General features: G+C 42.4%; 2 protein-coding genes across 6 annotated transcripts in view; one reads left to right on the plus strand and one right to left on the minus strand.

The window, feature by feature from the left end:
• Positions 1–1,875: 1,875 nt before the first annotated feature.
• On the minus strand, positions 1,876–12,878 carry ZDHHC6 (zinc finger DHHC-type palmitoyltransferase 6). Its single transcript, XM_064514226.1, has 11 exons — positions 12,746–12,878; positions 12,253–12,605; positions 10,900–10,991; positions 8,432–8,591; positions 7,183–7,344; positions 6,489–6,542; positions 5,097–5,264; positions 4,734–4,775; positions 4,157–4,302; positions 4,025–4,068; positions 1,876–2,468 (listed from the first exon to the last, which is right to left on the minus strand). The coding sequence occupies exons 2-11, from the start codon at positions 12,517–12,519 to the stop codon at positions 2,365–2,367; spliced, it is 1,239 nt and encodes a 412-aa protein (XP_064370296.1). The 5' UTR covers positions 12,520–12,605; positions 12,746–12,878; the 3' UTR covers positions 1,876–2,364.
• A 159-nt stretch (positions 12,879–13,037) lies between these two features.
• Positions 13,038–14,247, plus strand: part of VTI1A (vesicle transport through interaction with t-SNAREs 1A) — a 283,570-nt gene continuing 282,360 nt past the window's right edge. For all 5 annotated transcript variants that reach the window (XM_026117483.2, XM_026117480.2, XM_026117484.2 and 2 more), the window contains exon 1: positions 13,038–13,359. In XM_026117483.2, the coding sequence (XP_025973268.1) occupies positions 13,266–13,359 (94 nt within the window). In that variant the 5' untranslated portion in view covers positions 13,038–13,265. The remainder of the gene's footprint in view (positions 13,360–14,247) is intronic.

The following is a 14,247-nucleotide window of genomic DNA, read 5'->3' on the forward strand; positions in this document are numbered from 1 at the left end:
GAATCATTGTGCAACAAAAAATGGCTATGTCAAATCAACCTGCTCCTTTCCTTAGAGCTGAGCTCTTTCTCCAGCAAAAAGTAGGGAGTGGGGATGGAAGAAGAAAAAAACACAGAACAGGATGGCAGAGAAGAAGGAAAGAACTACTAGTATTAAGAATCAGTTCTGTAGAGATGGCCTGTCTTTTAACTTCATGCTCTGTCTGGTACAGTTGGTTTCAGCACTGAAAAAACATCTTGACATTCCTCCTCAAGGTATTTAGAGGCTCTGAGCCAACAGAATGCATTGTGTTTTGGCTCATTCTTCATCGGCAAGCACTGCTGACTGAAGGTGTCGCAACAAACACCAGTTACGTATGCTACAAAAGAGAGGTGGGACTGAAGTTATAGTTACAGGAAAACTGGAGTGATGAAACAAGATGAAAGCATGAAAAAGAAATAGTGCAAATACTTCAGAGTCCACTTCAGATTGTAAGTACACTTCTGAAACAAATCTTTTGGGCGTGCATCTCAGCACAGTGTGGTGCACAGTTGTGTGTGCAGTTTTTCTCAGATGAAAGTTGAAATCCTTCAGGTTTAACTGGAGGATGCTCTTCAACCACTAAGAGGCATTCAGTCTCTATGACCAGACCAAACCTTAAGTAAATTCCTGTTAATACAGCTAATGACCAATTGTGGGCATTAGTGCCACCAATCAGCTTCTATTACACTGCTAAGTGCTACCTGTTAATGTATACAGCTGCTCTTAAATCATTCCACAGTCAAGCAGAGCACGTTCTCACAGGCTCATTTCCTCAGCTGGAAGATAGGCTTATTCCTGTCATCTCAGCTTGGCTCTGGACTCTACAGCTACTGAATAGAAACCACTGCAGTAAAGACTAAGAGTATTCCATGCAGTTTGGAGACCTTCATACTAATTTTCTCTCATTTATTCTAAAATAGCATGGAATTTACCCTTTTGCTATATCCTGTTGTGTTATGGCCCTTCAACTCCTGCTAGCAGGAAAACTAGGAATAAGATATACTCCTACACTTTTAAAGAAGCCTGATTCTAGAAAATAAAAGTGTTCTGATATCAAGAGGAACAAAGTAACCTGTTTGTGAACTACAGAAAGTGAATGCTAACCTCCCTTTTCCACATCTTGGAAAGGCAGCCTAGGATTAGGGCTCACCCTCAGCACTAGTGCACAGCAGGCTGAAAGTAATGAAAACCTGGCTAGTGCTGAGGGTAAGTCTCAGCAGCAGCATACAGTAGTAACACGGGCTTGTCTATTACGTAGTTATTTCTGTATATACATACTATTGTCTAAGAAATGCTTATCTATCCAGAAGAACTCAAGCAGCAGAGAAAGTAAACTAAAGATGCTAAGGCATTTTTAAAACAAATCATTGGCAAGAACTCTTAACGTATGATATGCCACTAGTCTAACTGTGACAGACCAAAAGTATCTGCAGTATTTAACAGGATAATTTTAGAAAGTTTTCAGTTAATACACATAACTGTTTTAAGGACTTCCTCCTAATGATCCATGCCAGATGTTAAATGAAAATAATTTAGGAAAGGTGTTAATCATTTACTGGGGCCTAGGCTAACAAAAGTTTTCAGTCTTGGAACTATTGCCTCCTTTCACTCTAAGATGGATCATAGCAAGATCTCTAGTCTCTCAGGTACATGATCGCACTTCAAAGGGAGCAGACATGTAGCTGGCTACAACTTTCAGACATGAAAAGCACTATTCTATAGCAAGAACCAAAATCTTTCTGCCTTTAAAAAAACAGCTTATGATAGTGAATTCTTTACTTCCCAACCATTTCACAATTCCATGCCTATAAACAAGTTCTTGTAACTCTATGAACAATTAAATCCACAAGTGAATATGAATATGTATCATTTATTTGAGGTGGACAATTCACATCATTAAAAGTCACAGGTAACAAATCTTATTGTGAATTTGAATTAGAGGTTTATTTTATAGTTTTCAGGGGGCAGCTTCGGAGAAAGGAAAATACAAAAGATAAATAGCACGCATCACAATCTGATGCTGTTGTGGAAAAACTAAAATATAATCCCTTGGTATGCAATAAAATGCAATTTAAACAGCAAAAAGAAAAGAAATCTGACTTGGGAAGAAAAAGTTGCATCGTGAAGGCAATCCATTGAATGGCTTCTTCAATTATTTATTGTTAAAAAAGTATGCAAATCATGGCACAGACATATCCAACCCTTTCAGCTGTGAGGAAAAGAAAACCCTGTCTTAACATATTCATTGCATAAGTGTAAAGTAATATACAGAAAATTTCAAGTAAAGGATTGTGGTTTGAAAGTAAAATTTCCAATTCTTAATTAAAAAAAAAAATGAGAAGGCTATCTGCTTTTCTTCTCTCCATCCATTGGTTGATCCATTTCAGAGTCATATTGGCATTTTTCCACACATTTCCTAGGGAACCAGCCTCGTTCTCTTATTCCACCTTAAGACATGAAAAGTTGCATTAACTTGGAACAAAACATGACCTACTATAGAAGAAAAACACAGGACTGGAAGAGACATCAAGAGGTCATCTGCTTTCTCCTATCTCTTTGTCCTGTCCAGCTAAGCCATCCCAATTCTTTCAACTTTTCCTTATAGGTTGTATTTTCTAGTACTCTGGTCATTCTCCGTGTTTTCCCTCTCAGCCCTCTTCAACTGATCCCCCTCTTTCTTGAAATGTAGTCACCACGACTACTTTGGCAATATTTCAGCTGCATCTTTGTCAATGCTGTGTAGGATGGAACGATTGCCTCATGCATCTGGGAAGGTAGATACTTGTTTCTTTTTTGCAAGTGCTGAGTCAAGTTCCGATCATGATCCACTATTTTTTTCCTCTGAAGAACTACTACTAAATCATTACATTTTCCATCTTGTTTTAGTGCAACTAATTATTCCTGCCTATTTATAGCATATTTTGTAAATTCCTATCAAATCCCATCCTGTTTTTCAAGTCCACTTCTGCAAAATGTCCATGCTATTTTGAACTCTAATCCGGTTGTTCAGTTTACACCCGGTTCCCCACCCACAGAATTCACCTGCATATTTAAAAAAATGTACTATATAGCACAGATAACTCCTGACAATCTTCGCAATAAACAACATAATCTTGGAATAGGAACTATTAACACCCTCATTTCAGTGACTTGTTTAGGTCTGGTATTTAAAAAAGTTCCCTGAAAAAGAGCTGTTGAAGTATTCCTAGGCAATGGAGGTCTCAGCCCTCCCATGAAAAGCATGCGCATAATGTAGCGACTGCTATCTACCCCTTCCTTGATGACAAGGTATGCATAGACAATGAATTCCCAATTGTTTGGTGGAGACAATGGAACCCAGTGCGTCCTTAATAGAAAGTCTGGCAGCTAAAATTTTAGCTAAAACCTAAGCAGGAGGAGGGCTCAGGTAAAAATGTCAAACTTTCAATGGAGGTGGGTATGATAGTGTCTCTCTGCAGACCCTGAGGAGTCTTTGATGCCTTTGAAAGCCATAGTTGTTAGCTAAGTCAGTGAATGTCAAAATCCTTGGAATTAATTCCAAACCCAAGACATAATGCCTCTTAGTTTTTAAGGAATACATACATACAAAGTAATCCCAAGTCTTCTATGTATATGGGTTGTTTAGTCAGGAAATCTGAAAGTGTTTACGAATCACCACTATTTAAATATCAATAAAAAGTCAACATTAACCTCTTTAGAGTGACTTTTTCTTGAAATATCAGGAAGTCTTTCCCACTCTCATTTAACAGAAGACTACTACAAGTTCTTCCAGTTTAACAGAATCATTTCATGTTTATCATTTATCAAAACTACCAGGTCTAGTGAGATAAATAGCAAAAATTGTGGGTTTAGTTTAGGAGAGGAAAAGGGCTAGTGCCAATAAAGCCATTCTACATTTTGAGAATTAAACATGCAACGTTGTCCACATTTCTTTCAAAAGTTAGGCAACTATAAAATTAATTTGTAATTTTCAACAGAATAAGCGAAAGTAACTGCTTCATACCATCAGCAGCTGAGTCGAGAATCTTCTCACCATACATCCAGTGTCTGGAGAAGAAAGTGTGATAGGTAATTAGATGCCAGAACTGATCTCAATATTTCTTTTAACCAAACATAAAGGTGTGGAGCCACTAACTTTAAGCCTCTCGTGGCTAAAATCAGATCCCCTTTACTCAGGGCAATTCTAGGTTCTTCAGTGCACGGTGTTGTGAAGAATGTTTTAACACCTTTAGTCACAGGGCAGCAGACACCACTGTAGTCTTCTACTGCTTGATACCGCACCTGCCAATTTGAACAGAACATGGCAATATATTATTGCACCGAGTTATGAACCTGCTGGCAGTTTCATACCAAAATCAGTTCAAGTGTACCGTTATATCTAAGTGTAATGGCAACTTGCTGTCTAAGGGACGCTAAATTCTAAATTAACTGTTTAAAAATGAAGCACGGTCATCTTTATTCCTCTTCGATTGCCAGCATTTTCCATTATTACCACATTTCTTATCATCTGGAAACTAAGGAGTAAATGCAAAGAAAGCTAAATATTAAGTTTAATTAAAAACAGGTTGCAGCATATTGTTTCTGTGGAAACACAAAGTCTTCGTTTAATTGGTAGGTTTAAAATAACAACAAGAAATAATATATCAGTAATTATATTTATTTATATGGAAATTTCAGAGTAACATTTTAGATCACAAGCATCAAATACTTACACTTCTTACTCGCTTGTCTGCTTTCTGCTTCAGTTGCTCTATCTACGAATAATTATAAATAGAAATTTAGTCAGTGTTTAGCTTAAGAGCACTTGTGCACTCAACACAAAATGAAGACAGGTATTGAAACCATCAGGCAAACATGGGGAAAACATACTCAGCATTTAAAAGTCCACACAAAAGCATACATATGTAGCCTATTAAAAAAAAGCAGAGAAAATTTGACAGAATTCCTGCTTCTGAAGCGTATGTGGTACTAGTCAGGCTTTTAGTTATTTAAAAATTTGGCATATTACTACAAAGGAAGACAGACAACTGGATAGTGGGGAGGAATAATTTGAGATACCATTGAAGGACATTTACCGTCAAACTGTACTGATGACAGCCATCTCTTACTGGCCAATCCAGGCCATCTCCCTCAGGAATCCCAGACCATGTAAACACTTGCTTGAAGTTTTTCCACTTACTTCCCATGTCATAAGGAAAAATAAAGGTCTCACCCGTTTGGTAGTATTGGATTCTGTCTTTGGCCTAGGAATAGTAAAGAAATACAGTACACCAAACATTTCCTACAAATTATGACTGAACAGCAAATATTTAGAACGCCAAGGGTCATAGGCACTATATGAGTCCCTGAGACCTGACAGCAAGCATTTTTGTGCAAGAGCAGTAAACTCCTTTCACACTAACCCAGGCTTTTAAAACTACTTAGCATTAAAGGCAACAACCATGGCATTCAGAAGCGTGTCTGGTTTTGTCCCCCCGCCACACTGTTTTTTTTTTCCTTTTAAAACAGAGTCAACGGGGTATATTGCTGATTAGCTTGCTCTGTGCTCTAACTTTATTTTATTTTATGGCTTTTAGAAAGACTGATGTCCAACTGTTTCTCAAGATTATGTACAAAGACTTCCACAACTCAGGATTCTTTGATTAATAATCACGAACATTCATTATCAGTAGTGTCTATTCCCCTTCAAGGGCTGTGTACATAGGAATGCTCTGAATCTTCTCCTTTCTGCATTCACAAACTTTTCATTCTTTCAGTAATAGTGACATCTAGTGCAGCAGTCATATAAGAATGTTTAATTTGTTCCAATAGTGTAGTTTTTAGTAAACATTGATGTATTGCAATGTGTGTTCAATCTTCAAAAGGGACATATTAATAATCTATGTTTTATAATTAAAAATCCTACACATTATTCCACATCTTTTGTTTCCTCTAAACTTGGCTTTTGCTGCTTTGCTATATTGCTTGTGAAACCTCCAAAAAAGATACAGATTTCAGAGAGAAATTTAAAGGAGAAAAGACTACATATCCCATAGCCTTCCTCATCAACATGGCAAATCCTTCCAAGTTTAATCAGACAGAAAAATAGGAAACATGGAAAACTGTGAGCCAAAACATGGTATCTAGAACCAGTAGAGGAACTGGAAAGTTAAAGATACAGGTATGTGTAATTAGAAGCAAGGACTCTTAAAAAGAAATATTTATGTAGGATCACCTTGAATGCCCCCCAAAAACAAAACAAAACAAAAAACAAAAAGAAGAAGAAAACCCTATCCATTTAAAGGATTTCTCTTCTATTTCAGTGAATTTCAGAGACCATAACAGAAAAGCTGGTTGTAGGCGCTAAGTCAGTGGTGAATTCAAACAACACATTTGGTTCAAATCCAGACAGGCAAAATAAGCAGTTCATAAATTTAGAGACTAGCTTTGAAACAATATAGTACAGAAACACTATAATGAAAGCTTACCTTTTCTTCAATCCAGGATTCGATTGAAGTTTTATTTGTCAAGATGACTTTCATCTAAAATAAGTGTTAGATGAAAACAGCATCAACTTTCTGCAGAAACCCATCAGCTAGGCAAACAAAACTTCATTTAACAAAGTACGTTTCTTTGAAACAAGAAAGCAACTGTTATATGTTTAATTAAAATATAAAATATTCAAAATTAAGACAGCACAGATATATGCTGACATCACCCTTTAGAACTGTACACTGATAAGGTATCACACAATATTTCAGTTTAGGCTTAAAATGTATATTTTTCTTTCCTTGCAAAGATCTCAAACATTTGAAATGTGTGGACACTTCAACACTTGAAATCAGGCACAATTATTTCTATTGCCAGGGACAGGGATATTGAATATCTAGAGATATTGAGTGATTTGCCTTTCTCCAAACAGAAATTATAGAGTCTACCTCATGTTTTTTCTGTTAGATTTTCAGCTCCAAGTCCTCCCATGAAAAAAATGATTACAGTAACAGTAGAGGAAGCGGGAGAAAGCAGTATGAAAAACTGGTAAGCTTACACAGCAAAATAAACTTTAAACAACTGCTCCCATCTCAATTCTGAATTCTGTTTCTACTCCGCAACTGTTATCAGCAACAAATTAAACACAACTTACAGCTTTTATCTTCTTTGTAACAGAAGCCGTAAACGTACCTGGATAATAAACAACATACCAACAGCAATAGTTGTTCCTAATGCCAGTCCTAAGGCAAATAAAGATGCAGCAAATGCAGACAGTCCAAAAGGAATAATAGGTCGAGGGTCTCTTTTGGCTGCACTCATGTCAATCTTTACAGAACTCCACCCAAAAGATATCTATGAAGGGAAAATATCATCATTCAGTTCTGGAACATTCAAATTACTGAAACAAATAAGTTACCAATAATAAATTGGACTCTGAAGGTAAGTGCCCGGCCTCTGACAAGTTTGTATTATAAGTGGAATAATTACAAAAAAGATACATTCAGAAGAGTGTTCCTCTTCAGAAATACATTCCTTGCTAGATGTAGACCTTTTCTAGATGAAAAGCTTAATCAAAATCATTATCTTGCATGCTCCACAACAAGCTAGGCCTAAAATCTGTAGCAAAACCTAGACACTGCGGCACATTAACAAAAAGCCTTCAGTAGTATCATATGGAAAAATGTATGCACAGCACAGTATCCATTTTCAGCGGAAATACTACAGGTTTTCCTCTGAAAGCTTTTGCAGGTAGCAGTTCTCAGCCATATTGCTCTGCAAATACAGCACACACCCTTCATCTGTTAAACTCAATTAACATTTTCCAAGCTTTTTGTTGTAACCACAAAAGCTGAAATCAGAGCTCAGAATCATAACCACAAATCCGTGGAGCGATGTATTCCAGAACAAATTTTGCTCATAGTTGCTTCAGTTAAAATTTCTAACTCCAAAATAAACTCAGGGTAAATCATTTTCAGTTCCAGAAACAACTGACATATTTTTTCCTTAAAGAAAGGAATACAATTCTAACAAAGTGGCACGGAAAAGGAAATAAATAGCATCTAACTTATGTACCAGAAATAAATAGTGGCTAGCTTGTGTGCCAGCCAAAACACGGCAAGAGATTGCCTGTCTCTGTAAAAGTGCTACCCAAAAACTGTCTTCAGTTAATGCAAAACTCTAGGAAAACTCCCAGTCATTATGACAAGCAACAGGAAAAAAAAGAAAATTAAAAAAAATACAAACATTTTTCTCTGAATCCTTCTCCAATTAATGAACACACTTCTCAAACCACGGAGAGCAGAACTGAGAGTATATGTTGAAACAACAGCAAATAATTCCCCATGCTTCTTTACAGGGAACCAAATCACCCTCCACTTCCAATAAGAAATTACTCATCTGGCTTAAGTAATATTTTGAGTATTTAACTATGTTTCCTTACTCTGTTATAAAGCTGAGTGTACATGGTCATAACGAATATGAAAGAAGCATGAATGCATCCCAGTGGAGCTAACAGGAGGAACAGAGTAAAAGATGCATGATTCTGGTATCCACAACAGTTGTTGATCCAAGGACAATGGTGATCCATCTTCATGACACACCTGTGAACAATAAATATTGATTCATATAAAGGACATGGATGATGTTTTTCAAAAGGCTCAAAGGAAAGGACATCTAACTATTTACAACACTACTTTCATTCATTTGTTTAAACCTATCTGAACTGTCTTTAAAGGGCCTAGAATCATTAAAGTTAAAGGAGATCTCTGTTTTATAACCCAATCTCATAGCAAGAAACAACAATTATGAAAATCTCCATCTTTCTGACTCCCTGCTTCCCAGTGGATAGCTACAATATTTGGTTATGTCAAAAGTTGCATCAGAAGAACGCAAAGGTGTAACTGTCATTTTGTTGCTGGAGATCTCCTTATTCATCCCCCAGGTCAACGACATTTGGTTTTCCCATACATTCTTTATCTCCAGAGTTTTAATTGCATCGCATTTACCTAGATAACTGAAGGTGAAACAGCTAAAGGACACAAGCATTTCTTCTTGCTTACATCTTCCATTTTAAGGTGATACAGTCAGCTTTTCTTATTTGACAATGACTATCTACAAAAATATGAAGTTCTGATGAACCAACCTAGTAGTGTCTTTTTTCATGTTATTCAAAATGATATTTCATGCAATAGAATGAAAGCAAAACAAAACAAAAAATGTACTTGCAGGTCCTACCCTCCCAAGTTCTCCCTCCTCCTCTTTACTGAAATTTGCTCATTGCGGATAAGCACCATATTCCAGAGCCAGGAGACAAAGGTGAAGTGTGGGAAAGGCAAGAACTATCAACAGAGTAATTAACCACTAATGTTATTACCAAAATTTTAAAATAAGCAAACCAAGAAACTACTGGAAATATCAAATCATTGTGGACTACTTACAGAAAGAGCATATAAAGATTTACAGACAAAAGTGTGATTTTCCATTTAATGTCTTTTTCATTTTAGCAGCATATCCTCTGAAAGCATCAATTGCTAGGTACTGACCTCACACTACTGTAAGGGCTTTCCAAAATCTATTTAATTTAACAAGTGTAAACACCCTAGAGAGACATTTTTATTTGGTACCAGTGTTTCTGAAGAAGTTACTGGAACTCAGCTAGAAGTCACAATCCATTTACATGGACCACAAAAACTGACTCCATTCACACAACTTGCCATAGCATAAAAGATTTTCAGTGCTAGTTTAAGTTACCTACTTTATTGAACTGCAACAGGCTAGAAACACATACATAGCAAGTTATTTTGGTAACAGCTGAGGGGGCAGAAATTTCCTAAAACAGATCAGGAAAATAATTAGGAGATTGTGCTACAAATTCTTCTGTTTTATTTTACAAAAAGTAAATTATTAAGAGAACAAAAAGAATCATTAGGATCTGCTATCGTTTTCTAATAACTCCTTAGAACAAAAAAAGTAAATAGATTGTCCATCAAAGGAAGGACTCTAATTTCAAAAACTCAGGATGATGCAGCTAAATTACAGCGCTGATCTACAGTTTCAGTCTCTACTTCCCGAAAGCATACAACTGTGGATCTCATATTTATAGAGACAACAAATGAACGTTTATGTTGCAACATCCTTTTGATGTTGCATAATCCTTCAGATGAGGACCTGTCCAGTCAACCCAAGTTAAACACAACTACAGCCTGGACTGCAGATAGCTAAAGTGGCTTGCTTCTTTTCAAGCTGCACTAGATTCAAGTGCAGCTTTTTATAATAAAAGCATCCTTTACCTCAAAACAAGTCTGTTGGAAGACCAACACGTAACACGGCACAAGCTTTCTAAGTTGACCCAAAAGACATACCAGTTCACTTAACATCCTCCCGTGCCCCTCTCTCTCCCAGCAACCCCCCGCCCCACACACACCCAGAGGAAGGGGTAAAGAACAGTCTGAATTTCCACTCATCTGCCCTTAGGGAAGATGAAAAAATTAAGGTTTTCCACCAGACAGGTGCTCCCTAAACAGGTGGATGTTTGGGCTTAGAATTCAGGAAGGGCTGAAAGGTTCTCAGGTATTTACACATGCTCACCTCCCTGAACCAGTACTGCAATATTTGTTCAAACTGCCAAGAAATTCTGAGGAGGAACTGTTTTTAACTACAAAGTTAATGACAGATTTAAAAAAAAAGCTAAGCAATTTTTTTTTTAAACTAAACAAACGTTCATCAACACAGTAGAACATACTGTGTTCTGACATACGGAAACCACACAACTGAAAAGTGGAAAATATCTGAAACAAGCATAGTGTTTGTATGGAAGTGTTTTGACAAGAAGCAATATTAATAGCCCATCACTAAGAACAAAAGCTGCTTTAAATAAAGATATAAAGTAATTTCAAAGAGAGACACTACCTGTTACATTTTCGACAGTGGTGTGAACGTGGTGCCTTGTAAGACTGGCACACTTTACAGTATTGGAGATACATGCAATCCTGAGATTTTTCCTTTAAACACAAAAACAGGCATGTTAGACAGAAATACATCATTCTACTAGCAGTACACATCTTAGCACTTCCATAACCTAATGCATCCTTGCTTTACTTTGACAGGGTGCGATTCACACTACCACCCTATTTAATTGTAGGTAGGAAGAAAAAAAAAACCCTCAGCACTCTTGGCTATGAACACAGCCACCTCTCATTGTTAAAAGTGCTTCTTGCTAAAAGAAATAAACAATTCTTCCATCAGGAAGAGTGACTCTGCACAAACAAGGTTCCACTGCCAACTTCTGCAAGTAAACAGCATGGGGACTTCTGTCATTAAAAAGAAAAAAAAAAAAGCTGGTGTGCCTTTTAGTAATAGGCCCAGATTGGCAGGAAGTAAGTAACTGATAGTACTGTGAAGCATTAGTGTTTTACCAGCTCTCATCACACTCTTGTTTGTCTCCCTTTCTCTCTTACACACAAACACGTTAACTACAGCAAGGAGACAGAGAAACTCGTTATGCCGACACTAAGCAGTAACACTAGCCAAAATCCCCCCACCGCCCCCCAAGCGGAAGGCCCAGTTACCCCGCTAGGGCTACACTTGGATCCTGTTCTCGCTACACTGCTCTGAGAAAAACGCTCTGTGAGTAGAGATGTGACTGCTACTGCCTTTCTGTCACATGAGTGGAGGAGCATAACTCTGGTCAGCTGCCTGGAGACGCTGAATCTGCACCATTCTGGTGCTTGTAATCACTGGTCTTTCAGGTTACTGAAGCAAAAGAAATGCAGATTTGTGACTCGACTTATAACACTGTGTCAAACCAGCTATATATGCAGTTTTCTGGCTCACACACCAAATTTGGATTTGCTAAACGAAGTAAACTTAGCTTCTAATCCTTACAATTAGCAGTAAACAGCACAATAACGTCCGCGTGGGCGTGCAGATAACTTTGAAGTCCGTGTTCCCGGCTGACTGTGCCTGTTTCCTGCTGCTTTGTTCTGAGAACCCCCTGTGAAGCCCGGTGAGCGATGCCAATAAAGCGGCGCCACCGCTCAGCTCGGGAGCGCGGCCGCTGCAGGACCAGGGAGGGGCAGAGCACGGCGGGGGCTCCCGGGGACGGTGGGAGAGGCAGCGAGGCAGGAGCGAGGCCGAGCGCCAGGGCGCTCAAACAAGGTGGGGGAAGCAGCGGCGCCCCGCGGGGCGGCCTGGGAGGGCGGCCCCGGCCCCGGCAGCTCCCAAACCAACCCGCCCCCCCGGCCCGGCGGCGGCGGCGCTTACCGGCGCCCAGCCCAGCGGGACGTATCCGGGCCCGACGAACATGGCGTTGAAGTAGTTGTAGAGGATCATGACGGTCCAGTTGAGCAGCACGATGAAGTGGACGCTCCCGCCGGCGGTGTCCAGCGGCCAGTACCAGAGCGCGGCGTCCGCCAGGGCGGTGGCGGAGCACACGGCCACCACAGCCAGGGCCACCAGCGGCCCCCAGTGGCACAGCCGCCGCGCCCCGCGCAGCGCCGCCGCCGCCCGCCGCCCGCCCGGCGCCCCCATGGCCGCTACCGCCGCGCTCGCGCCGCGCCGCCACCGCCGCTGCTGCTGCTGCCGCCGCGCATGGCTCCCGCCGCCCCGCTCAGCGCCTGCCGGAGACACGGAGGCGCCTCAGGGGGCGGCGGGGCCGCCGGGCCTCGGCGGCCGCCGCCGCCGCCGCCCCCGGCCCGCTCCCCACCCGCCTCCGCCGCCCGCCCGGCCCGGCGCCGCCGCCGCCGCCGCAGCTCACCTCACCCGCGGCCGGGCACTGCCATGCCGAGCCCGCGGCGCGCCGAGCGCTTCCGGGGCACGCGCCCCGCCCCGGCTAGCCGGGCCGGGCCGGCAGTCCGCCGCCAATAGCGGCCCTCCGGGAAACAGCTCCCCGCGGGAGCGCGGGAGGAGCTGCAGCCCGGTGCCGCCGCCCCCTGGAAGAGAACGCGGCCCCGCGCTCCGGCTAGGGGGAGAGAGCCGGGAGCAGGCGGAGGCGGCGGCGCCCGCGGGCTGCAGGGCGCCAGCGCGGCTCCTTTTCCCGCTCGAGGCGCCCGCGAGGGCAACGCGAAGGGGGAGCGGGGCCGGGAGCCGTGTCGCGCCGGCTGAAGCGCCGCACCGGGGCGGGGAGCTGCGGCGGAACCCGTGCTGAGGCGGGCGGGGACGGGGGGGCGCCTTTGCGTGTGGCAGAACGCGGAAGCGGGTCGGCGCGGAGTGGCCGCGGCGCCCAGCTGAGTCTCCGGGGCCGGAGCTGGGGCGTCCGCGGCGCCGCCGCCATCATCATGTCGTCCGACTTCGAGAGCTACGAGCAGGACTTCGCGGTGCTGACGGCTGAGGTGACGGGCCGGATCGGGAAGGTGCCGAAGCTGGTAGGAGGTGAGCGGCGGGGGTGGCGGGCGGCCGCCGCTGCCCTCGGGCTCGGGGAGGTCCCGCAGGCACCGCCGCCCGCCCCGCGCGGCTCACCCGGCGCCGCGCTCCCCTTCGCGCCCTCGCTGCTGCCGGGCCCCGCGGCCCGTCCCGCCCCCGCCCGCCTGTGCGAGCTTCTCTGGCTGTGCGGGGCCGCCGGCTCCCCACAGCGGACGTGGGGGGGCTGCATTTGTGTCTTCGCAGTGCCCCCTCCCTGTGTCCCGGTACCAGCCTGTGCTTTTTTTCTTTTGCACAGCAAAGTCGGGTTCTCCCTTTTACTCCTCTCTCCATGTGCTGGCACACGTGCTTATGCAGCAAGGTGGTTCATGAAACGTGTTAAAAGTAACCGGAGAGAATAGTGTTTGCTGGCTGGTTGCAAGGATCACTCCCCCTGTCCCCCAGTTCTGCCGTGCCGTGTGGCCACACGGGGTTGTGCTGGCGTAACTGAAGGGCCCGAGTGGATGTTCCCTGAGCAAAACACTCTTTAGTATGATCTTGCCACAACATAAACAACACCAATTTCACTTTCTTCATTCTCTAACACTTGTGGTGTAGAGAGAATTTGTGCATGATTTCACCGAAATCATTATTTTTGCTCTCTACTGTTAAGATAATTGATTTGGATAATTGACTGTCGTGACTCATATGTAGGAAGAGATTCAAAGAAATCAGCGTTCATTTACTTTAATGTGTTTGTCAGTAGCCTGCAGCATTCTTGGTCTGATTCATAACCTGTCTCTGCAGCAGGGACACTAATGTCTACTTGACTGTTAGGATAGACAGCTGGGGATGATAATCTCTTCAACCAGTCTAGCAGAAATTTCTAGTGCATATGAATCAGTGCCCTAATGCAGGGCT

The sequence above is a fragment of the Dromaius novaehollandiae genome, chromosome 6 (genome assembly GCF_036370855.1).
Source record: "Dromaius novaehollandiae isolate bDroNov1 chromosome 6, bDroNov1.hap1, whole genome shotgun sequence".
Lineage (NCBI taxonomy): Eukaryota > Metazoa > Chordata > Aves > Casuariiformes > Dromaiidae > Dromaius > Dromaius novaehollandiae.